This window comes from Acipenser ruthenus, chromosome 2 (assembly GCF_902713425.1).
Source record: "Acipenser ruthenus chromosome 2, fAciRut3.2 maternal haplotype, whole genome shotgun sequence".
NCBI classification, from domain to species: Eukaryota; Metazoa; Chordata; class Actinopteri; order Acipenseriformes; family Acipenseridae; genus Acipenser; species Acipenser ruthenus.
Window position 1 is genome coordinate 33,526,024 of NC_081190.1, and position 26,575 is coordinate 33,552,598.

Sequence of the window (26,575 nt, forward strand, 5' to 3'; positions counted from 1 at the left end):
TAAAAAAGACAAAGCACAAAGCTACATTACCATTTTTTATTTAGATGATATTCATTTGTTTTAAATAGCATCTGTCAACAAAAAATCCTTTGTAAATTTCCGTGAAAAATACAAAACTGAAAACTTGATTTAGTTTGGATTTACTAGCCCTTTTTTTTTTTTTTTTTTTTTAAACATACAAGTGAAAAGTATTTGTACTTTCTAACCAAAACATAGGCTTTTTACCCATGGTACATGCATGTAAACAAAATGACTTTAAAAACAAACAAAAAAACAGTTTTTCTGTTTATTTGCAGCACAGCCTTCATTATTTCATAAACCATAAAATTTTGAGAAAGTGATGCATACAAATATTTTAAGGCAAAACATAATTGCAATTATAATATTATTGTTAAGGGGAGATTTACAACAAAAAAAAGTGTTAGTGTGTAATCTAAATGGACAGGACCCAATCAACTGTGCAAAGATATACTGTTAATAGTAATCCGTCACGTATCAGACTGCTGTGGGACCAGTCAGGGCGGATATGTAAAAAGGCAGATAAATAAATACTGTTTTAAATACCATTATACACAGCTGTAACAATTACTAGTCACACAATTATTGTTTTGAGATTCCGCTTTTATTAGGGAGCTCCCCTAAATCCCTTGTTTAGAAAGATACAGGGTATTAATGCTTGTGACGAGTAGCTGTCTGCCGTGTGGATGCATGCATTTGCTGCTGAGTGACAGACAGGAGATCAAAGAAGAGGCTGAAGTTGATCTGGCCGCAGGCGAACAGGCTTTATTTACATATCAACACACTGAACAGCTCATGTAACACTACCAGCAATGGCTGTGCACGGAGCACATATAACACAGTGTACAAAAACTTTGGTAGGATCTACAATCTCTGAACTAATCTTCTTTGTTCAATAATAAACTAAGGTAGCTGAAAAGATTGATCATGGCGGATAAACGGTTAGGACGGATACGCGACGGATTACTGTACTTGCATCAAGTGACTGATACTTGAGAAACAGTTCAGAATCTTGCTTGTATTCTTTAACCTAGGCACATGCAATACCCAGAAGTGTCCTTATTTAAACAGTTAATCTGAGAGTTTTTACAATTATTCTCATTATAGTTCTAACTATTATAACTCCCAAATAGTTAAGTCAGTACATGGTGTATTGTAAAAATTAACTAAACCTAGTGTTTTTATATCCTGCACTGTCAAATTAAATTCCACAATCGTAATTTCTTAAATGCGGAAATAATTAACAGCTACTGGTAATTCTTCAGCAAAGGGGTTGAATAACATTATAAAGTACGTACATACCCTTGACCATCATTGTCAAATACATTTACAGAGAGTTTGCTTTGCAGCTTGTTTTTTTTTTTTTTTTTTTTTCAATTCCCTCTCCTACAACAAAGACATTTAGAAATGTGGTTTCCTTGTATGAAAGACTGCATGTGCCTAAACCGTCCCACCCAAAACAGATCAAAGTACACTAGACATGTAGCGCAAGAAAAATGTATCCAATGCCCAGTCCTAAAATGTTTGCATCTATTAACTAAGTGTAGTGTATTAAAGTCAGAATAATCTGTAAAAATAGCACTCAAATGGACATATTCATCTATAATGTAACAATATGTTTAAGATGCAACACATTTCATCTACAAAGTCTGCAGTGTGCTTTGTAATTACCGTAGGTAGTTATTCAAGTACATGATATTTAATAAATATCTTTAGCTATATAGTTTTGTCCACTTCAAAGAGAGCCTTGTAAAATATCAATATGCCAATATCAAAACTGGCCTTGAAAGGTTTTATCAAAAGTGTAAAGCAATGCCATACACATACTTACAAAAACCTGTCAGTACTTCATGCATTTTCACAGCATGCCATAGCTACATAACTTTTTTTATTGACAAAGAAAGGCAAATGTCAACAATACATTTATTATTATTATTATTTACGAAAGGCTGAATATATAAACATGCATACTGCTAGAAAACATGCTTTGAAGAAAATACCAATAAACCTAAAGAAAATGGTCTAGCTTTTTCAACGCACAATATCTAAAAGTTGTTTTTTCTTTACAACCCAATGGGATGATAACTTATTTTAGCATTAAATACTGATTTTAGAGTTACTGCACATGCATTTATGTTTAAAACAACAACTTCTATTTTCTGAACTATCTTGTATCAGATAACACTCCCTGGAACATTAATACCATTGGGTCAAGAAGAAAAGTTATGTTTTGCAAGTATTAGAGACTTACAGCGCATGTACATTTTGGCAGACGGATTGAGAAATGTATATTTAATATGACAGGGCAATGAGACCACACTGCCACAGTTAATGAAATGAAAGTTTGTTCTTGAAATCCCGTTTTCGGTGTCCTTGCAGTGCTTCATGTTGTTCACTTTGCTTGTGTTGACATCTTGCACATCATTAATATCTGTTTGAGTGCATTCTGAACATCTTCATCCATTTGTCCCTGTAAAAGTTACAAAATAAAACAGAATTAGGTAGATCACTGGAGAGAATGCACAAGGAATTACCTCGGATATAATGGTTGTAATGTACTAAATATATGGCAGGAGGTTAAAAGAAATGGGTGTTTAAAAAGAAAAAATACAACTTTATTTGTCTGATATTAAATTCCCATGATGCCCAATTAACTGTATTGATAGCCTTTATAAAAATTTGCAAGAGGATCATAATACTGAACATAGGAAGTCTGTATTTTAAACAGTTAATGAGGTAGGAGATACTTAAAGTGGTGCCAAATATACAGTAAGAAGCAAGTCAGTCACATACACTCTGGTTGTAAATTCAGAATTACAGCTGAGGAGCGATGGCATATATCAACAGTATGTATAAAATAGTTTACAATAAGAAATGGCAATGGAATGTTTAATCACAATAATATTTTCTCTCGATATATGCAAACATGCAAGTGTGAGAGAGACAGACCCGGCCTATATTCCCAGAATCTGATAGTCTCAATAACTTTAGGGATTGTTAATTAATCAACTCCAGAAGAGAACTGGACAGTTTTCTTACCTGAACTGCATAAAGAAGGTGCATCCTATAAACAGACACTATCTCCTGGTGCTGCTTTTTCATCTCCTGTAGATCGAAAACAGAACAAAAAAAAAACAAACAATTTTAGGTTTCAAAGGCGACTGGCTCCAGGAAAATGACACAGTAATTTCTAACAATACAAAATAGTTTTAAAAAGTGTTAAAAGATGATACATGTGAAATCCAAATCAACTGCATCCACTTTTTATATTTGTAACATGTGTTTATAACCCCGCTTTATAAATATCCATTAGTTACAAAAAATCCAATTTGAAAAACATGTTTTTCGTAAATCTTCCCAATGTCTTGAAGAATTGATAATTCCAATCTTTGTGTTTTTATATCTTGAACGCTTTGTATAAATAGTGTTTGTGGGAATGTAAAGTTGGCAGGGATGGAGTTAATACTGTCCCTGCCAACAATCAACTGCCAACTTAATAGTTATTAAAAGAGGACAGAAACCATATCATAAAACACTGGGTGTAAACTTTGATTTGTACAACAGGTATGATTTCTATCTCCCCAACCCGCGCCCATCAATGAGAAACCTTGGCAGTTGCTAGGTTACAGTTAATCAAACTGTCTTTCAACAAAATAAACCAAATTAAACAGATGTTATATACAACACACTTGTGGTACAAATAGGAGCGGATCCAAGGCTACCAGGTACAGTATTTATCAAATTCTTTTTACCACCACTGGCATTCGCTTGCCATAAATATTTGCCCCACTGTCACTTATTTAATAATTATCGTACCTAATATCCTGGAATCAGCTACCCTTTACAGGTCTAGTTCATAAGAGCTTCCTATTGGCCCCAGCAGAGTTATGTGGTGTTGTGGTACACACAAAAATGACTACATTAGAAACCCATAATCAGTAATGTGGTTGACACCTCTTTTCTAGAGGGATACCACTGTTTGACACTATGGGGACCCCCTTTATGTAAATAAATATGCCACTGGCATGCTGGAATAGATTACACAATAATAAAAACTTACAGAAAGTTGGAACTGTAATTGTTTGACCTGTTGCTGAAGAGTATCGACCTGCTGGTTCTGTCTCTTTGGTGGGCCTGTAGTGTAGGACAGCTGAGAAAGGCTGTTAAGTGCAACTTTCAGCTTGCTCACTTCTTTAGTCAAATCCTCAATCTGATAAAAAAAAAACAAAAAAAAAACAAAACTGTGCTTCATTGGTTACGTGAATGAATTGCCAACCTATGCTCAGTTACAGTTTATTTATTTTATTTTTATAGTAGTTAGTAGTGTTTGGTTGACCGTTGAGTTCCTAACTGTTTTACTGTAGATCTACTTTATACTTTTCAGTGCCTTTATCAGTATACAGATACCATCATTACATACAGTTTTATTCAGTAAACTTATTAACACACTAGTGGAAAATTTTATCAACAAACACATTTCTTATAAAATTTTATTTTTCATTATTATATGTGGTTGTTTGTTGGATCCCCAATAAAATCTCTAAAATTGTTCCAACTGGTGGAACTCTAATCACTAAATACAAAGCAAAAAAATCAAATTTCAGTCTTTCTACTATGTAAGAACAACAAATCAAAGTGTGTACCTTTTTGTCCTTATCGTCTTCAAGTTTTGAGAAGTTTCTGAGTTGTTTTTTTAGGTCACTAATAAGGTCTTCAGATTCCTGGGATCTTTTTTTCAGCTTGCCATTTTCTTGATCTTTCGATGCAACTAGACTCTCAATCGTTTCTTTTTCATTTTTGACTTGCAACACTTCATGCCTTGCTTTGAAAATGTCCTGGGACATCTCATCTTGATTTTTCATGGCTTCTTTTAGTTCAGCGGTAAGCAAGCTGACTTCAGTCTCGAAGGATGCCTTGAGTTGTTCATGTGTAGTTCTGGTTATAGTATCTTCATGAATGCTGGCTTTTTCTGCAGACAAGCTTTCTTGTAACATGTTAACCTCCAGTTCCTTTTGATTAAGCTCTTCTTTCAGATCCACCACTTGGATTTCCAGGTCCTTGACAGCATTCCCCAGAGCAGACACCACTTGTGCGTGATCACAAACTAAAATAGAGTTTTGCTTCTGAATGTCAGATTCTGCCTGGAGTAAAGCTACTTGCTTTATTGCTTCATGATACTTCGCCTCCGTTTCTAAAAGTTTTTCTTTCATTTCTTCTATATTATGAGCAAAATCAAGGACAATTCTTTCATGGTGCTCTATAGTGACATAATCTTTATCTCTCTGTTCACTTGACACTGTTTCTTTCTCATATGTCGACAGTTTGTTTTTAACTATGGTCAGCTCGCTTTTTGCATCGCTATATGAATGCGACAGCTCTAACAAATGTTTTTGTAGCCCATCTATTGTTTGGTTCATTTCTGCCTTCATCTCTTCAAAGTCTGTTGCAGCAGCTTCTACAGGCACTGTTCCTTTCAGGGCTTCTTGCAACAACTTAATTTCTTCTTGTGCCTCCCTATATTTGTCTATTAGCAGGGCCTTTTCTTTGTTAATGTTCTCTACAAGCATGCTGCAAGAATTCTTAACATCTTCATATTCTTCGACAGGCACTCTGGTATCAAGTGAGTCAAGCTTTTGTTCAAGCTCCTTAATGATGTTCTTGTCTCTCTCCTGCTCTTCCAAAGACTTTGAAAGTTCACCTTTTAGTTCATTTATCTGTTCTTCGTATAAACATTTCAGCTCTTGAACATTGGATATTGAATTTTTTTCTGCTGAAGTGATTGATTCCAGCTTCATTTGGGCCCGAAGTGACAGAACTTCCTCTGTAGCTTCTTCATATTTCCTCTGGGTCTCTTTAAGCTTCTGCTCAAGGATATCAGAACAATTTTCAGACACCTCCTGGGAACATTGCTGCACATTTTCTGAAGTCATGGATAGAAGCTTATCTTGCAGGTTTTGTTTCTCTACCTCTGACTGCTGCAGTTGTATCTGGATGTTTTGCACGGCCACTTGTAACTGCTTAATCTCTTCTTCGCTTCCGACCACCATCTTCTCATCATCGTCTTGTTTTACTGAGGCGCTGTCATTCTTCAAGGAAGACTTTCTTGAGTTTCCTTTAGCTTCTGTCTCAGAGGCTTCATGTACTTCCAAGGACTGTTGAAAATCAGCCTTCGTGGAATGATAAGAAGCATTGGAGTCAAAGCTGCTGTGGCAAGAAGAATCATTGTTTTCCTCATCACTGTGGCGGGCCTGTGTTCTCTAGGAGAGCCAAACATTTAGATTGTTAATAATGATATTTTTTTCTTGCACTGTATACCACATAAGTTTGCACGTCCATTGTTTTAGACAATGCAACTGAAATGTAGCCACAAAAATTTTTAAAAAATAAATAAATAAATACAGGCCTATTTCTATTGCATTAGCTCACTTAGCATACAGTATTTTCACTAAAATATGTACCTTTAATTTATGTGTCAACTTCTTATTTTCCAAAGAAAGAGAAGTGATTTGTGCTTGCAATGTAGCAATTACATTTTGCTCTTCAGGTCCATTCTGCTCAGCCTAATAAAAATGTAGGTATAATAATATTTAGTTAATTAACCATATGGATGTCATCTCCCTCTCTTCTCACATTTTCAACATTCAACAGATTAAATATTCCCCTAAAAATGTCTGCAATGTCTCTTTATCCCTACTGCTTTTGGAATGGGCAGAAAGTAAGCAGTATTAGGTTAGAACTCTGACAAAATCTAAAAACATATACAGGTATTATACTTAAATATGGAATCTCATTTTATCAGTGTTTTTTGTTTCCTCTTCTATAATGCTTTTATTATTTCATGCAAACTCTCATTCTGAAATGAGGCAAAACTGATCAACTTTTTTTTATTTTTTTACTGTGCTTCCTTATTTAATATGGAATCAAATATTCTGGAAATACGTGCCTGCTGTTGGTTAAGAATTGTGTTTAAATCTTGTATAGTCTCCAATAGCAGAACCTTCTCTTTATGCAACTCCCCAATTTGTTCTTTAAGTGCAATACTTTTCTGCTCCTCCTCCTGTAATAAAATTAACACATACATACAATTAAATAAAAATAGAAAGCACATGACATATTGCCCACAAAGTATAAAAATAACTCCTAATAGGTGTCTGTTGACATACATTCACAGCTTGTGGAACAGAATCTCATAACAAATGCCTGTGCACACGCTCCTCAAACAGAGGGGAACACGCAAGACATATTTAAGGGCTTACTCAAACGTAGGAATTAATAAGAACTAAAACGGCCACTGCATTAAAACTATTTTACTGATTTTTTTCCTTGATGAGACTTATATCTATATTGCTAGAAAATAGCAGCCTTTGTCAGAGTCTTATTAGCAAATGCAGTTCAGACGATTAAAAAACAAAATATTACTGTAAATAAAATTACCTTAATATGAAATTCTGTGAATGACAGATCTCCCCCAGATGGTGGAGTTTGGGTTGGTGTCATAAAAGGCGGAGAAGAATAATCACAACTCTGTGTAATAATAATACAAATCAATATTGCATTATTTCCTATACAGGGATTATGCATCTATTTGTTACAATTTCATTAAAAAACTGCTTGCATCATGATACCCAGGTAGTCAATCCAGCCCTCTCTTTTGCAAAACTGTATAAAACATTAAATACATTGAGTATAACAGCACAGCAATCTCACATACATTTATCAGTTAATTTTACAACAAACAAAAAACAAATGTACTTGTTATATCCCTGCTAGGCCTCAACATTTATTGCTAAAACATTTTACATCTACAGAGACACATGCCTCCACTTTTGACTGTCTGGCCAATTTTCATCAACTGGCTTGAAGGCAGTTCTAAGGGAAACCTTCTGTTAAGGTCATTACTGCATCTTGATTATCTGCGTCAGACTATATAGACTCATCGTGACACTGAAGTTTTATTTTATGTCAGCCCTATGTTTCTAGAAAACAGTATACAGCTATGGCAAAGAGTTTTGCATCAGCCTATAAAATTAATTTTGCTTCATGAAGTTGAATGAAACCTGCTGAATAATGTTACGTTAACATATTGAATTACAAACCGCTTTGTAGTTTTCCATATACTTATAGAAAAACTGTCAACAATGTGATATTTCTAACATGAAACACTACTACTACTATGGCCTCCGATAGACTTTTGCAATATAATTTTGTAGTTTTTTTGATTACATGATGTTAAATAAAAGCTCTGAATATTATATATATATATATATATATATATATATATATATATATATATATATATATATATATATATATATATATATATATATATATATATACACACACACATATACACACACACACTGTATTTACTCAAATCTAAGTCGCACTTTTGTGGCCAAAATAAAAGTTCAAATTTGGGGGGAGTGACTTGGATTCGAGGTTTTTAGTTAGGGTACCAATTTACATTGGCGCATGTCCATTATTCTGGTGCTCTTGAACATGACCAACTGTACACAGTACTGCCCACTACAGATATTACTCTTGGTACAGTACCAGTATATTAAAATGGCTGCACAGCGAACTTCATGAACATTTTTTGATGCAGCTTTTAAAAGAAAAGTTATTTTTTTGCTGAAGAAAAGAGAAAGTGAGAGGTGTCATAAGATGGAGATCAACGCGGGTCCAGCTTCAAAATGAACAATCATTTATTTATATATCTTTCTCAACTCAAACCTAAAATAAACATTTCTGTCTTGCACTAAGTTTGCTTGCGAACGTGAGTTTGTAATATAGTAGGTGACGTACTCTGATGCTTTAATGCACAGTAATACAGTGTTCCCTGATGGCACTTAAATTAAAAAGTAATTTAACCGTTATTTATTTATTTATTTTTCCCCCAATAAGAGTTAAATGTAAGTTGCATTCAGGGTCTTTTTTTTTGGTGTCTGTACTTGGGGGTGCGACTTGAATTCAGGGGCGACTTAAATTCGAGTAAACACGGTATTTATATTTATATATATATATATATATATATATATATATATATATATATATATATATATATATATATATATATATATATATGAATTATGTCTAAATCCTAAAATTCTAGGTGATGCAAAACTTTTGGGCATATCTGTACACTAACAGGTCCGCACAGGTTTCCGAAACACAGACATGGTTAGATACAGAAAGTGACGGTTCAACATGCATTTACCTGGGGAGGGCTAATAGGTGGAGGTGGAGCTTTTCTTTTTTTAGGAGTTGTGCTTCTTTCCGCATTTAACCTAGAGACTTGGTCATGCTAAAAATTAATGAAAGCCAGAGAAATAAAAAAAGACCAAGGTTTGTTAGTTTTGTTAATGTAGATGAAACTTCAAAAGTTAGGAAAGGGTTCATGCACAACGTATATTAACCCCATATTTTGTAAAGTGTTTTTCTTTTTCATACCATATTATAGACATATATATTTTTAAACCATGCTCATGGAGTAAGTCTCCCTTTTATTGAAAATACCAGCATAGAAAGAATACTTGAGAATTGTAAATATGTCCATGCACAAAGAAAGTTTTAATAAACCATGTGGCCAGATGTGTTGGTTAGTTACAAGGTTCCTTTGTTGGTATGTGTACCTGTGATGAGAAGCAGTACCTACCTACCTTTTAAAAGGATTTACTCCAGTCTTTAATTAACTCATGCAACAGAGTACATAAGAGACCTCAAATTACATCACTTACGTGTTTGATACAAGTTTTATGAAGTCAATAGGTGTTTTTCTCTTTTAAAAAAAAAATAAAAATGATTTAATTAAAAGCTGGAGTAAACTCTTAGAAACATAGGTAGAAACATAGGACCATATTTCAAACTGACTACAAATGCTAGCATATGTTACTGGGGGATATTTTAAAAAAAAAACCAAAAAAACGTTTTACTAAATATTGTTATTTAAGTAACAAAAACTATAATACCCTATAAAAAGTATTCAAGACCCAATATAAATACTTTACATCTAGGGTGGAAATGAATTTATTTTTTATATTTTAAATGGACAGTAACTTAATTTAGTAGAGTAAGACATTTTATATCTGAGTGAATATCCCAATATAATAAGTACAATGTATGTATAAAATTACCTGATTTAGTTGTGTCGTCTTCGTATCTGTTTCATGAACAACATGAAAAAAAAATGGTTGAGAAATGAAAATTGGACTTCTTCAAAGCACATGCAGCAAATGTAACTTCCCGCACAGACACAAGCTGTATAGTGTCCTAGTGGGAAGACAATTGGGCAGCTACAGTACTCTAACTCTATACAATATGCTTATCCCTCATGTCTGCTATTACACTTGGTGCCATAGGGGGGCAGCAGAACTGTTTGAATTGATCTTAAAGCAGCACGACTCCCCATAAAATAATTGGAAGAATATGTTTTTACAGTCAGTCTTCTCCTTGGTGTGGGTATTTTGACTTTAAACTAAAAAAAAACACAGAATTTTTTTTTTTTTAACCTATGCACATTAAATAGAAAGCAAATTTGCTTCCATACGGCTTACTTGTAACACATTTAACAAAAATGTAACAGATAATCTATTTTAGAAGTATAATCACAGTTAACACACTCATTTAACACCACAGCGGTTGAATGTGTTGTACAAACGGGTGGTAAAATGTCAAGCCCATTGATTTGGTAGACACAGTACTTGGATAAAACATTTCCTTATCATTAAATTGCGTTACACACAAACTATAAATGAGCTTTAATTTATTATTTAAATGCTTTTCCTCCCTGGAGGTTCAATCATAATCCACAGGATGCAGATATTTGTTTAGTTAGTACTTAACAGAAATGCTGATTTCAAACTGTTTTCTGGAAAATGTCTTGCTGCACACTCAATCCTTTAATGAGAGGTGGAGGTCAGCTAATGTAAACAAATGACTGCAACAGCTTACCCCAATACTAGCAGAGCCTGCAGCAATTACTAGAATGCTGTCTACAGGGCACAGACTAACTTTGTGTAGATACAGATAGTTATTTAATAATGTATCATTATCAGGGCCACATATATACACACAGACACATACATACTATTGTGTAGCATAATAATATTCAATAAAACAAAATAAAATTAATTTAAGAAAAAAATTACAATTTAACCTAAACCCTAGAGTCAACATTCCTATATTAACAGCAATTCTGGAGCCCAGAGAGGTTTTTATGCTCAGACGAGACAAGTCTCGGTTATAAACTCCTATCTGTACAGTACAATACTAGCAATGGCAGATGACGTGGTCTGATTCCTGGTTTTAATTGGAGGAGCAACTCAAACCCTCCAGCCCCCTGCTGAAGCACTGCTAGAGTGTGCTTGATTATGAGTGACGTGTTGAATAATGGAAATTTGGTTTCGCATTAAATTTTCTGAAGATTTTTAAAAGTGACCAGAAAAAAACTTGACAAAGTTAAATACGAAGCCAGCATGTTGTTGACATGTGTAGATGACGGGAGTTGTAGTTTTTTGCTGCATTTCTTCTGATTGGAAACACCTTTCAGCATGTACCAGATAAACTACTATTCCCAGAAGACACTGCGCGACCGTATGCCTTTTGCATTGCGACACCGGTAGCATCAGTAAAGAAAGTTATATTTAAAAAGTTTCATATTATGATACTACTTCCTTTCTCTGGGAACAAGAACACTAGTTGTTGGTGTTGTTTTTTTCTCTCTTCGAGTTTGTTGGATGTTGTATTTATATTATTTTAGCCCTTCCCCAGCAGTGTTCAAATTAAGTCTATAGTATAAGATTTGTGTCTGCCTTTCTCCTGCCAGAACAACTTTGTTTAGATTTTTTTTTTTTTTGCAAAGTATGTTAGTGACGTGGTCTTGAAATTGAAATGGTATATCAATGTTGTACACAGTGCATTTTTAAACACACACTGGCATAGTAGTATTATTTGCACTTAATGTAAACTATACTGTATTTAAATGTTAATTTTGCATTGTGACCTTGACTGCCCTGTAACACTTGTAAGTCACCTTGCATGAAGAAGAACAAGAACAAGAACAAGAACAACATGTTGTCAGTCCGAAACTGAATGCAATATTTTTGTTTGGATAATTTGCCTAAACACAGGAAATGCAGTTATAAAAAGAACACAGGAGAAAGGGGAGGGTGATTGATGTTAATCTTGAGAAGGTTTATAAATTAAACATATTCTGCACACGAAAGATGGCTGGGCACGCACCAGATTCTAGTGAGAACTTGCCAAGTGCCGCCTGAAGGAGGTTTTTGATCTCTGCATTTCCGGATAGCTTTGAGTAGTGAAGCGCATCATGGCCCAATGTATCCACCAGCCTTAGGTCAGCCCCCTTCTGAATCAGGATCTCTGCTGTCTTCAAACTGCTGCTCTCACAGGCCATCATTACGGCAGTTCTGTGCATTGGGCGTTAACAGGAAGAAGGAAATTTAAACTACTGCAAGGCAGAATACAAGAGTTTAAGCAAATAAAATCTGTTTTCCTCTGAAGTTTGGACTAAAATCAGACTAGAAGTAAAAACCAGTACATAATACAGACAACACACTTTAAATGGGTTCATGGTTTTCTTTAAATATAGAAATTCCAATACAAACATGGTAAAAGAATTTTTAGGCTTTATTGTGTAAAACAAGATAAGGTAATTGGTGTAAATTCTGGACATGTCACCAGCCCAGCATTAATTAGATGTCTTGACTGATTATGATTTAATGCAGGCTTTAGTGTTTGACATCACTGCTTAAAAGAAGACTACTAGAATGGCAGTTTGCCTAAATCTTACTCATACATTATGGTGTCAGCAAGTGATAACTAAATCTGTACTCGTTGGAGAATTCATGGAGGCAATTGAATTTGTAATGAAAACATTTTTAAATACTATATATATATAAATAAATACTATATATATATATATATATATATATATATATATATATATAAATACTATATGTATATATATATATATATATATATATATATATATATATATATATATATATATATATATATATATATATATATATAAATAAATACTATATATATATATATATATATATATATATATATATAAATAGATAGATTGGGTTAAGAAAGCAGTCATTTCAAGAATTAAATGCTTTCGTAGTAAAAAGAAATCAGCACTAACCATATTGACTAGATGTCTATATGTTTTTTTTTTTATTATTATTATTTTGTTTTTTTGTATGACTTTGATTGAGTGTTCAAAGTTTTTTGAAGAATGAAATGTTACAACAATGATCAGTCCAGAATCTTACAGCAGAAGACTTGTAGGAAAAAACAGAAACATAAAACATAAAAATGCAACAAAATCACGTGTTAGAAAGGATCATAATTCCCCCATGCAATATATCTGAAATGAAAGCACGGATTAACAGTGTCCCCTAAATCTTTTCTACAGTACAGGGAATGCATTTGGCACAGGTTCTTTTGTGCATCATAAATAAGCCTAAATCCCTGATGATTCTGTTTGTATATTGTTTTCTGTTTTTGCCATCTGTTTCAGGGTCATACAATACTGCAGGTCATTTAAAATGCTGTAGAGTTTATAAAATTATGATGTCATCCACTGCCAATCAATATACACCATGTGCTGGCCAGACTCCCTCCTTAGCCAACTGGAAATCAAACATCTGTATTCCTGACAAGCTTGGAAACTGGATATAGCAATTGCAGAAGAAATGGCAGTAATTCCCCTCCCCCTCACATTAATAAAATATCAGAAAATATCTAATTCTCTCATATTCAGTAGTCGGTTCAGTACACTGTACATGTTTAAATACAATTACAAAACAGCAGTAAATCAAGTAATATCTGAATTATACCTCAATCAGATAATATCTGGATTATACCTTCCATTTTTGTCACATGCGTTGATGTCGGCTCCATGGTCTATCAGGCATCTACACACCTCCTCGTGGGTATTCTGGGAGCAAAGGAGAAGTGGGGTGCATCCTTCCTGTAACAAAAAAGGAAAAGAAAAATAAATAAATAAATAAATAAAATTAAAAACGCATAAGATTAAGATTCAGGCATCCTTTTCCCCCTATGCAAGTAAAGTGGAATATATTTTTCTGACTATTACTGACTAGTGTGCTATACAGTTCTACCAAGTAGCAAGTTAATCAAACCAGAATTGTTGAATTTCAATGGTCTCTCATGTTTTCTGAATTTCTGTATATTTACTGTATACACTGTAGAACCTCATATAAATGAAGCATTCAAAGCCATTTAGAAACATCTTGGAACAGATGCACATTTTAAAACTTGACAAAGCATATCCATTCTGCCTTGGAATCTAGTGATGGTGTGGTGAAGTGGAAAAGGTAACGGAGTACTCATAAAAAAATTCTGCCACACTTAATAAAAGTTTTATTAATGGTCCAAATCAGCATACATATTTTTGCTGTGGTAATTTCACAGCAAGGCCACATGTATTCGAGCACTGCTGCCTATTGCAACATTTGGAAACTGTTCAGCAGGTCGCTCGTCCCGGGGTAGGGGGGTGGGGGTCATACGCATCATACACATGGGAGGAGTCATACACAAAAAGCACTCATTATCATATAACAGATGTATCCCTCCCAACTCAACATGACACGACCATCATGACAGTAAAAATAGACATAATGAAACGTTCTTACTTTTGTATAAGTTAGTGATCAGCAGATGTGTCAGCCGCACAAAGAGCACAGCGTGTGGTTTTCACCAACTCTACTGTGCAGAATAAATGATTTTCTATGGGTAAATATCAGGACTTTCTTCCTGTGCATCGAGACACGGGACATTTGCTACGAAATCGGGACTGTTGGCATATATGCTATTGTGCGTTTGGACTTAAACATTTATAGATGCCTACTGCAAAAAGCAACTGTCTCTTTAAAAAAAAACACACACACACACACACACACACACACACACAATGTGTACCGGTACAGTGGTATTTAAACTGTTCGGTACTGTAGGTTGGGTGAAATAAACTTACCACTGCTAACTGGAATTGGAATGAGATAAGCAGGTATTAAAAGAAGAAAACAATAGTTTCTTTAATTTTTTAGTATTCTCCACTGACTATTACATATGCTGAGAGACATGTACTGTAGTATTCAATCATGGTATCATTCCACTATCACTCTTAGTGCCAACTAGATCTACCTCACCCTAGATGGTTGATTATTGCAAATTCTGAAGAACCTTGTGCCACACTAATTTGAAAACCTTCAAAATAAACACAGATAGTCCACTTCATAGCACTTTTTTTTTTTTTTTTTGATCAACGCTTTAGATTGATTAATGTGCAGAACTTGGCTCAAAGCTGCAGTGCTGCAACACTGGCACATCACAAAGCCACTTGAGTTGTGGTTTTGAAATGGTATAAACAGACATGAAACACTTTTAACTACTTTTTTTTTCAATGCACAAAATGTAGATGCTTTATTTATTTATTTATTGTAAATTCCCCACCACCACAGGATTGCAGTCTTAAATCTACTGTAGAAGCATTTCCAAATATAGCACACATTTTAACAGACAAAAATAATAAAAATAAAATAGCTCTTGGCAATCTGGATTTACCAAGTATTGCTGTGTATTTTTTCCAGGTTTCTCTGTGGCAAGAAGGGGCCATCAAGTATCAAACTTTTTTTTTCTTTTAAACATCATCTTAAAGCTTAAGATTAATTGATTTTTTTTATTTTATTATAAAAAATATACTTCTTGGTTTCTTTTAGTAGACTTCAAAAAATGATTATAAGCCAATGGTATGTCAACTTCTGGCAGATGGTACATGTTTCTTTCAACCCACTGTTCAATGCAGTCCAGATGTGCCTTTTGTTCTGTCATTACTAACTGATAGAATTGTTTAAATGCTGTACAGTGTATTAGTGAACTATTCAATATGTTCCACAAGACCTGGATTACAAACTAAACACAAAATGAGTCAATAAAACTAATAGCTATGTGAATACTGACAGCCTAATAGCTGAAAGTAATACATTAGACTACTCATTGGCTTTTAAGCCCCAAGAGCTATGCAACAAATTCAAAATTGACACCCATTCATTTTGAGATGGCGCCACTGCCAGCTAACTAGAACAAGTTAATCGTAATTAACAAAAAAAATGCAGTCTGTTTGGACAGGAAGTTTGAATAAACGTAATTTTAACCATCAGCACGACTATCTTGGGACTAGATTTATTATGTTATTGCATTTCCTTTGGTAAGAAGCAAAAATGAAGAAAGACTCCAACCAGCCCCATAACCACTTAAACGTTAAACTCCACTCAGCTTCATTTACTTGTCTTCAGCAAGGACACCAAGGTCTTAATTTCATTCACGACTTAAACCCAACATGATTCATATTCTGAAGTCACAGGAAAATGTTCATAGTTCTACTGGAGGAGTTCTGGGTCTGTTTTTAAACAACTGGATTTGGAGATCTAGTGAACATTTCTTTGGAAAAATTACAAAGAATCAGTACTATAATATTCTGGTCCAACATGCTTGTTCCAGTATTTTAGCACTACTTAGAATCTATTGATGTATGGTACTTGAAGTCTCAGGTGGACAAGGCAAAGCCAACAAATCAAACCATGCATGCTTAATCCATCAAGTTTGCTCAAGGAGTGAATTAGACTGCTTGTTACATCCTTTTTTGTACATAACAGTACTTCTAGTGCATATCCTAATTCGTTTGAAGCTATGCCACATTTCCAAATCCAAACAGTGAACTATGGATACCTCAAACTTTGAAAAGTTTCTATATGCTACCTACCCATGAGCAACCCTAATAGCACTGGCAGCTGGATATTTTCATTTGGAAGTGTATATGCAGTTGCCACTTTGAATTTAATACATTGTGCATGGAATTACTGTAAGTTTAAGGGGGGGGGGGGGGGGGGGATAGCTTTGATATTGAACGGCTGAAATGGCCAATAACCAATCATTATATAAATCAAAATATATACATGTATGTACCTTATATGAGGTAAGTGCTGAGGTTGACAATTGAAGTGTAATGTAGGGAGCTTTTGTCTTTGAACCGACATGTTTCAAGCAAGTCTGAGGTCTTAAGGGTAGTTTTATGGGAAAGTGTTTACTAGAGACACACAATTTAAAGTGTTGGTACCCATATGCAGCGATTGGTGTGGCAGAGTTAAGTGTTTTTACATTATTAACTCTGTTTTGCATATTTTTGTTCCAATTTGTGAGGGTCAGCTTGTATATGTAGAATTTCTGAGTCACAGCTTTAAATCACAGCATGATTTTTTCAAAGCATGTGAAGCCTCTTCTATAAATTATCTGCACTGTTCTTTTTTTCCTGCCAATGGTAACCAAACATTGGTTTTAAATTCCTGCCTCATACAGTACCTGTCAGAAGAATTGAAGTGAGACGGGTAGCCAGCCAAATGTAGCGGATCAATACACCTGACTTTGATGACATTCCAAATAGTTCCTGCATAGTTGGGAGGCATGTTTCAAATTGCTGAATCCATGACCATACATCAACTTAAGTGACAAGGAATTTAAATAATAATCCTCTTTGAGCCCAGTTGCATTAATCTTGCAGAGATTTGCAACACTTACAATAAAACCCACATCAAGACATTAACTCTACCACGGCTGTGGGAACGATGCACTGCTTCAGCTTCCTTTCACCAGCCAGGATGCAAAGAAGATTACCAGCACATGCATCACAGGAACTCCCTGACATCTGGACAGTAGCTGATTGGTTCGGGAATCAACCTATAGCAGCCAACAATCTAAAGCATACCACCTCTCTCTAAAGGAACAGATTGGAAAAGCATGTTGCATTAAAAACCATGCTTAACCAGTTAAACAAAGTGTGACAATGTGTAAAAGAAACCCAAATAAGGAACTACATACCGCATCTTTGACATTCACAGGACAGTTTTGCTCACACAGCAGCTGAACAATTGGAGCACTGCTACATGCTGCTGAAAGTTAAAATAAAATCAATTAATGCACCACAGAAAAACATTACTGCTCAATTATTAATCATTTTCTTTATTAAAGTCATCAGTGCTGGTACATCTCAAAATCTTCCAAATACAGTAAGTGGCTTTAACACCAGACAAACTCAGGTTTAATATCTAGAAACATGCATCAGAGCAGTACTCATAGCACCTTGACTGACCAAGAACTTATTCACTTATAATTACAAATCACAGACTGTCAGACCCTTCAAATAATCAGGATTCCCAAGATTGCTTTCCGAAAGTTTCTCAGTTAAACTCTGGAGGGATTACCCTTTAAGACTGACTAAATATTAGAAACCATACCATTTACAGTAAGCCATGGGTGACAATATTATCAGTTATTTGTGTTGGTGTTTTAAGAAACAGGAACTTTTTTCCTCCCTTTCACCCTGAATAGTTATCAAACAAACATTATTTTTGCTTACTTGCTGAATGGTGGAAACAAATTACAGGTAGCATGGAAATATAAAGCTCAGTTTACCTTTGATAATCACGGAGATCATGGTATATTTTATATTTAAGATTTTGTCTTCTTTTTCTACTGTTGTAACCTGAACAATTTGGCAGGGCTGTGGGACTATTGGGTCTTGTACCAGATGATAAACCAGTTGAAGATTTGGCAGTTATTACTATTATTATTATTATTATTATTATTATTATCATTATTATTATTATTATTATTAGTTTATTTAGCAAATGCCTTTATCCAAGGCGACTTACGGAGACTAGGGTGTGTGAACTATGCATCAGCCGCAGAGTCACTTACAACTACGTCTCACCCGAAAGACTGAGCACAAGGAGGTTAAGTGACTTGCTCAGGGTCACACAATGAGTCAGTGGCTGAGGTGGGATTTGAACCGGGGACCTCCTGGTTACAAGCCCTTTTCTTTAACCACTGGACCACACAGCCTCATATACCTCAAGGCCCTCATCCATTTTACAGCTGTGTAGTTTTTTTGGACAGATGCTTGCTGTGGGTGGTTTAGAAACATGAAAACCACCAAACAAACTGGTTTTCATTTCAATTAAGCCCGTTCAAACATAATCAAAAAGCAAAGATCTAAGCCAGCTATTGTTGCTAGGGAAGTTAGCACCATAAATCATGTGTTCTTTGCTTGTTATGTCTACTTTCTTGAATTAAAAGGCTGCAACGAATGTAACTGAAGACTTTTCTGTGTTTTAATGTGGTTTCACTTAATTATAATGTAAACCATGTGTTTGAAACTGTAAAGAGACAATTTAGGGCTAAAATTATCTAAAATTGGAACTTGCAATAGGTGCTTATCCATCACAAAAATTGGTGCCATGCAATCAAAATAAATGTGGTGTGACTGCTATAGATGTTATTTACATTTTAGTGTATCTTCCAATAATGATACCTACTTAAATTAAATAGTGTGTATTCTTCCAGCTGGCTTTACCATATACCCCCCAGCTTATTTTCCTCTAAACAAGCTGTCAAAGTCACTTACGAGCACAGGCTGCACATGCCCCACACAGATATACATATTATGCCAAACACATGATTTTGTGGCCAAATTCAGTAATTATTAATTTAAAAAAAGATCTGCCAAAATTTGAAGATTTCCTGATTAAAATCCAAATATTCTGTATGTCTTATTTTCTCATTTGAACAATTTACACTCAATTAAGACCCATTTTTTCCCTTTGAGATTAATACAAATTCCATAAGTCAGTGATTTTCTGTTTTTCACACAGTATATGAAGGTTGACTGAGTTCCAACAAAATCTGTTTTTCCATTCTGGGCACTTTTATTATCTACACACAAAATGTAATGTTTAAGCTGTGTCTTGTAAGAGCCATTAACTTAAGCAAACATAGATAATGTTAATCGCAAACAGTAAAGTTTTATTGGTCATTTAATGAAGTGTAAACTAAAATGTACACAGTGAGGGGATTTAGTTGGCCTACTTTGCTATTCAAAAAACACTGTGCACTGTACTCCAAACTATGACCTTAAAGAATGTATGATTGTTTCGTCTACATGAGAATTAAATAAGAATTTATTATTTTCAGTTATGAAATTTCCTCCATCTACATTCAAATTACCTGCATAGTGTAATGCTGTTTTTCCTGAGCTGTCACCGCCTTCAATTGTGCATTTGCTCTGTTGGGGGGAAAAAATAAATAAATAAATAAATATACTGTGTGTATGTGTACGTGTGTGTATATATATATATATATATATATATATATATATATATATATATATATATATATATTTCATTTCTGTTACTCATTAGTTTTGAATTAAAATTTTAAAACAAAAACATGCTAAACATATAGCTTAATATACAGGTAGTGGACAAAAAAATGGAAACACCTGGGTAAATGAGGGACTCCAAGTATACTGAAAGCAAGGGCTTCCATACAGGTGTGGCTTAGGTGTGAGCAGCCAGTTTCATCAAAAACGGTCCGCCGAGAACTCCACAGAGCGGGATACCATAGTGGCCCAACGCCATATTAAGTGACTTTACATTGGTGTTCCCATTTTTTGTCCACTACCTGTACATCCTGAGATTTACTCTGTGTGTGCATTCAGTCAACCTCGGTTAACTCGACACCCAACAAGGACATCCAAGGTGTCGAGTTAACCACGGGTGCAATGAGCCATGGCATTAATGTGCATAGAAGTAATAGAACTCCCACGTTTACAGTATTACAGTATTTACAAGTTTATTTTTTAGTGAAATGTCCTTATGAAAACAGTTGAAAGAACTGCAGTGAATGAATCAATTACAGTATACAGTACAAACCTGGTACAACTCGTATAGTTCGATTGAAATAACAATTAATAAAATAACTACAACGTTACTTTTACAAAAATAATCCAACCACAAACTGTTGACTATACTTTTAGGTATTAGCTTGTACTGTCTAAATTGACAGTTTAAATAGGAAAAGTTAACAAATGTACATTATACAGAATTAACTCGGTGAACAAAGACAATAATAAACAACTTACAGTTTCACACAGAAATCAAACATTGGGGATTGTTTCGCATGCAAACGTGCGCTTTGAAAGTTCTGCTGACAAGCTTGTTATCACAAATAACCTGAGCTTTAAAGCCAATTGAACGAGAACGCATTTTTCGCTTCTCACTCATTATGAACTGACACTAACCAGCTGCACTTGGTTATTGCGAATGAATGAACAATCCGTTTCCAGTCAGAGGTCAGTCACGTGAAATGATAGCGTCAAGTTATCCACTAGTCTTTTTAATAGTTTTTATGCCTTCAGTACCAGGAATAAGTGTCGAGTTACAAGTAAAGTGTGGGTGTCAAATAAAAAAAAATTAAAAAGAGGCAGGGTGTATACATTTTACATGGAGAAAATTCAAGACCAAGACTGTCTGTCAAATTAAGCGAAGGTGTCGAGTTATCCACCAGTCGAGTTAACCGAGGTTGACTGTATGTACGTATGTACGTACGTATAGTCTGAGTCCTTGAAACAAACTCAAATCAAATTTTCATTCAACTAGTGGTAGTAGTGGGGGAACAGTTTACCTAACGAACATTGTCTGATATCCCTCAGGAAAAATACACAAATCATTTTAAAAAATAAATAAAAATAAAAAGATTTTCAATTTATTTTTTCTAGCTAGATTATTCTATTATTTGCATGCCTTTTTCAACTTGTCTGTCACTACCTTCTTTTCTTTTGGTCTTTGGATTTGGAGGTGCGATTTGAATTCAGGGACGACTTCAATTTGAGTAAACACGATATTTGTTATATAAACTCATACCTTACACATCTGATAACTAAAAGATATAAAGTAATTTTGAATTTTGACCTTGTGTTCCCACTTTTGGTACTAAGTATTGGAGACTGACCCATATGCAGTATCCTATACACACATAGAAAATTAAGTCACTCTATTCAATTAAAAAAATTAAATCCTGTTGCTTTTAACTTACAGGCCAAATTGTGACATGCTGTATCTAGGGAAACATTATGGAATAATTACACAATTTCTGAAAGTGGCCGCCACTCTTGCTCCACTTGAGCAGGAATGAACCAAATACAAATTCCCATAGCTTGATATACAATTATTCATATTACTGCCATACTGTATGTACATTTACCTGAATAAGCTTTTTGGCACATTCTTGGTGGTTGTTTTTCGCCGCAAGGTGTAAAGCAGTACAACCTATATAAAAAGATAAGACGTCATTAGGTTTCAGAACACAAACAGCATTAGTCATGCAGTACATGCGGCAGAAAGCATACATCAGATTACAACTATGAATGCCAGCAAGAATCATGCCAACTCTAGTCTCTGCAACATGCCCAAGCTTGACACATCAAAAAGATTAGGAATTACAAAGTGATTAATTTATAGAATTCATAGAATAAGCAAATGTTTACCTATTCAAAATGTAGAATGGCTAGGTAATAAAAAATAAGAGTATGATAATAAACATCTGAAAACCTGTAAACAACTATGCTGTATCACATGGCTCTAAACCCAGTTCCTAGGATGTGGACAGAATTCAGTTCATGTTAACTTAATTCAGTATTAAATGTAAACTTGCTGAGCCCAAACTACAGATGTATCGTGCTATTACTATAGATATAGTGATATACAGTAGATGTGCACTTAAAACCTAAATTAAAGTATTGCGAGTTAAATATTGGTTGGGAAAAAAGTCAAGATGATCAGAATTTGCAGCTTGGTCTTGCAGAAAGTATCCTTCTATTTAATTTACATATTCAAATGTAAGGGACATGTAATATGAACAACAAAAACAAAATGTATAAAATACACTTTGCAGTATCCAGGAAACAAGAAAATGTACCTGATACATCCAGTACAGTCACATCGACTCCATGTGAAAGAATCACTCCCAGGCACTCGGCTTGCCCTTTTGCTGCAGCCAAGTGAAGGCTGAAAGAACAGTAGAAAATACAATGTTATTTTAATTGTTACAGTCAGAATATGAAATAAAGTTTAACACTGTTAAAGTACACAGGTGAAGCTTTTAAAGGGCAATAAGAACCTTGAATGTATTGACCAACTGCCTCATCTAGTGTCATTGTGTTTGCCATGGTTTGTTTAGTACAAGAATCTTCATGCACACAACACTGCAAGCACTGACAACTATAAAATAGATTAATTACCACATATGTCTTCTAAAACCAATAGTGCAATGAAAAAATACCATCAAGCTTGCTGTACATCAAACATATGAAATCTAGGAGACTCAGAAGTATGAAGATCATTTGCCTGAAATAACAATCCTGCCCCCTAATATACATTGTGGTTAATTTACTGTATATGCTACCGTAGGATGTCCACAGGATTCCTGATTAGCTCTGTCTTCAAATGTTAAGATGATCAAATCTAAAATTGCCAGGATTCAAGTACAACTATAGTCAATTGGAAAATCATCACCACAGTTGTTGGCACAACTGGCACAACTTGTTTTATTTGCCATACTACAATAACATACTGTATAACAGCATATAATAGCAGTACAAGTAAATAAGAAATGCTGTTGTGGTTTTACTTTATTTAAACATTAAAATATACAAATCAAGGAAGAATTCAAAACCTGTGTCGCAGATTATTTTATTAATATATCCCTGACTTTATACTGATTACAGATTAGTATGTTTAAAAAAACAAGGTCTCGGGGCTACCGAGTGGTGCATCCGGTAAAGGCGCTCCGCATGGAGTGCAGGATGCACCCTATAGACTGCCGGTCCGGGTTCGGGGGGTGGGCAGGGTGTCCTCTGTTCACCATGCACCAACAATCCCTGTAGACTGTCTGGGTACCTACGGGCTTGCCTTTAAGCTGCCCAGAGCTACGTTGTCCTCCGACGCTGAAGCTCTGGGTTGGCTGCATGGCGGGCCTGCAGAGTGAAAAAAAGCTGTCGGCTGACAGCACACGCTTCGGAGGACAGCGTGTGTTCGTCTTCGCCGCTCCCAAGTCAGCGCAGGGGTGGTAGCGGTGAGCTGAGCTTAAAATACAATTGGATATGTCAAACGGGAGAAAAGCAGGGTAAAATTAATTTGCGACATGTGAATAACCAAAGGACTCTTAGCACAATAAAATGGGATTAGTAAAATTGTTAATAAAGTCACTAAGAGTTTAGAAAACAGATTTGAAATTGTATTGGTTAGCAGTCTTTTAAAGGTTTGTCTCATTAACAAAGAATTTCATTCCTTTTTACTCGGATCCTATGAACATGCTTATGCATCTTCCTTCCAAACCTCTTTCTAAAACACCTATTCATTGGAGTCTAGCAATTTTTTTTGTACAGCATCAGGGACCATGAACAGCAAACTGGACTTCTGATCATTAAATATAGAATGAACATCAAACAAAGAAATGTGCAAGTGCACTAGCAACGCCTAACAATCCTGTAATACAAAATTAACAGCCGTTTCTTTCTTTTTTTATTTTTCTTTTACTTAAAAAGGTATCTGGTCGTCCATTAATCACCTGCCACTTCTGTTCCACTGTTAACGCTGCTTAAAAACATATTGCAAAAAACAAAATTATACCACAACTTTTGTGGTCAATGTGCAGACCAATAGTAGCTATGCAGGAAGAAACAACCACAGTTAAGAGCGTTGTAAGCCTTGCTGGATATTAACGCAGTATTGCAGAAGAATATGCCCCATATCAATTCGGGTCAAGTGCTTTAGAAAAACTACACTTCTGATTTTTATCACTGAATGCATGCAAGGATGTGTCACAAAGTACATTGCTGCCATTACTTGGAAGTTGGACATTTTACAATGGTTGCCTTTACTGCAGGCTACCAATGCAAGTTGAATGTGAACATATTGTTCACATGATAAAGGCCCAATAGTGATTCAAACAATACCAATATTTATCTTACCAGAATATTTAGTTAGAGACAGCTATGGTTTCATTCTTAGGTTTACATAGGCCACCTCTAAATCCTCTTTTGGTCATTCACTTTTTTGTAATGCATGTTTAATGATTTACATTTTAATGTAAATATCTGAAATATTTGTATCCCATCAGTCCTTTGTACATCAAAGTAAAAAGGAAATAAAACCAGCTGGCAGCCTTCATCAGGAATTTTCAACATGTTGCAGATACATTCTAAGGCTTAAAGTTATTACAAATTGCTAGCATGAGAGCTACAGTTTCTTATAGCCATTATTTAAGGCACTTTTCACATTACAAATCAAAACTTAGGCAGCAAAAATAGTTTCAAATGTTTCATTTATCAAATGCATCCATCAAAAGGTCAAATACAAAATGTTAATGGTCAAAGTCTCTCTAGACCAGGGGTGGGCAATTCTGGTCCTGGAGGGGATTCTTGGTGATACATCTCCCTTCTGACCTGCGAGGGCGCTGTGTAAAGGGAACAGAGTACCCTGGATGGGATGGCCAGACATTCATTCCCAGGGTTAGGTGGAAGTTGGTCATCTAGAAAGGGGGTGGAGCTCCGGTACACTAAATCATCGACCCGGAAGGGAAACTATGTGGCAACCGTGGATTGGAGGAGCTGTTGCACTTGTTAACCAAGGAGTCATGATAGATGGTACAAAAGGGGACAGAGCGATGTGATCTGTTCTTTTTGTAACAGTTAATGCTGTTGCCAAAGGCCAGCACTAAACCCGGACAACATTGCACTATATCATGGAGAACTGTAAATACACCACGAGCACTTTATCACTCACTGTGGACTTGTATTTGTGTTTTGTGTTACGTGTGGGTGTTTAAGAACGGGACTGTTTATTTTGGGGCCAAACCTGAGGATTACAATAAAGCAATACACGCCACTGTATTGCTTCTCATTATCATTGTTTATTCTTTACTGTTGTACTTGGGTCATCAGACCAATTGGATTGTAAAAATAAAACATCATTACACCTGGATTATCATTTCTGTCTGTTCATTAATCACTGCAGCATTACATGCACACAGTTAACCACTTTGCCACACTGATTAGAAGGCCTTCTTTGTTGTTCTCCAGGTTGCTGCAGTGACATTGTCGATGCTATAACGAGTTACTGTAAATGAGATACTGTGTTAGCAGACAGATTTCATTAAGTAAACATTTATTTGAATGTTTTTGGAATTAAAAGTATAAATGCAAAACCGTGTCACATTTTTTTTTTGTGAATGTGCTAAGTCAGCGGTTCTCAATCTTCGTGGCACTGCGACCCCCTTCTACCAATAAAAATTACTTCATGACCCCACTGCCCTGTATTACTGCAGAATAGTTAGTATTGTTAAGTAAAATATGCATTACAAGGCAATATCATCAAAACTAAAATACAGCCATTGCTTATTTTTACAGCCAACAGTATAAAAAATAATAATACTTTTTTAAAAAATTACATTGCTTACCTAATGGGAGGGGTGAGCTTGCATGGATGAACACTAAAGCTCTGTGTGGCTGAGGTAAAGGCAAAGGTCATCTTCAACAGTGAGACAGGGCATGTACTTGTTTTTTAGTAAAGTGAGTGCAGAAAAACCTGATTCACAAAGGTAGGTAGAC

The 26,575-nt window shown here is 35.1% G+C and overlaps 1 protein-coding gene across 6 annotated transcripts in view; it reads right to left on the reverse strand.

Moving 5' to 3' along the window:
* Positions 1-272: 272 nt before the first annotated feature.
* LOC131696784 (ankycorbin-like) overlaps positions 273-26,575 on the reverse strand; it is a 61,739-nt gene continuing 35,436 nt past the window's right edge. The window contains exons 4-18 of one of the 6 annotated variants that reach the window (XM_058994484.1): positions 22,885-22,973; positions 22,171-22,235; positions 20,134-20,191; positions 17,950-18,017; positions 13,917-14,023; positions 12,259-12,446; positions 10,152-10,177; positions 9,236-9,322; positions 7,453-7,542; positions 6,962-7,075; positions 6,477-6,578; positions 4,662-6,275; positions 4,079-4,228; positions 3,058-3,123; positions 273-2,488 (exon numbers count right to left, since the gene is read on the reverse strand). In XM_058994484.1, coding sequence (XP_058850467.1) covers positions 2,411-2,488; positions 3,058-3,123; positions 4,079-4,228; positions 4,662-6,275; positions 6,477-6,578; positions 6,962-7,075; positions 7,453-7,542; positions 9,236-9,322; positions 10,152-10,177; positions 12,259-12,446; positions 13,917-14,023; positions 17,950-18,017; positions 20,134-20,191; positions 22,171-22,235; positions 22,885-22,973 — 2,902 coding nt within the window. In that variant the 3' untranslated portion in view covers positions 273-2,410. Of the gene's footprint in view, positions 2,489-3,057; positions 3,124-4,078; positions 4,229-4,661; positions 6,276-6,476; positions 6,579-6,961; positions 7,076-7,452; positions 7,543-9,235; positions 9,323-10,151; positions 10,178-12,258; positions 12,447-13,916; positions 14,024-17,949; positions 18,021-20,133; positions 20,192-22,170; positions 22,236-22,884; positions 22,974-26,575 lie in introns of all 6 variants that reach the window. The other 5 variants (XM_058994475.1, XM_058994470.1, XM_058994494.1 and 2 more) reach the window with 5 other exon arrangements.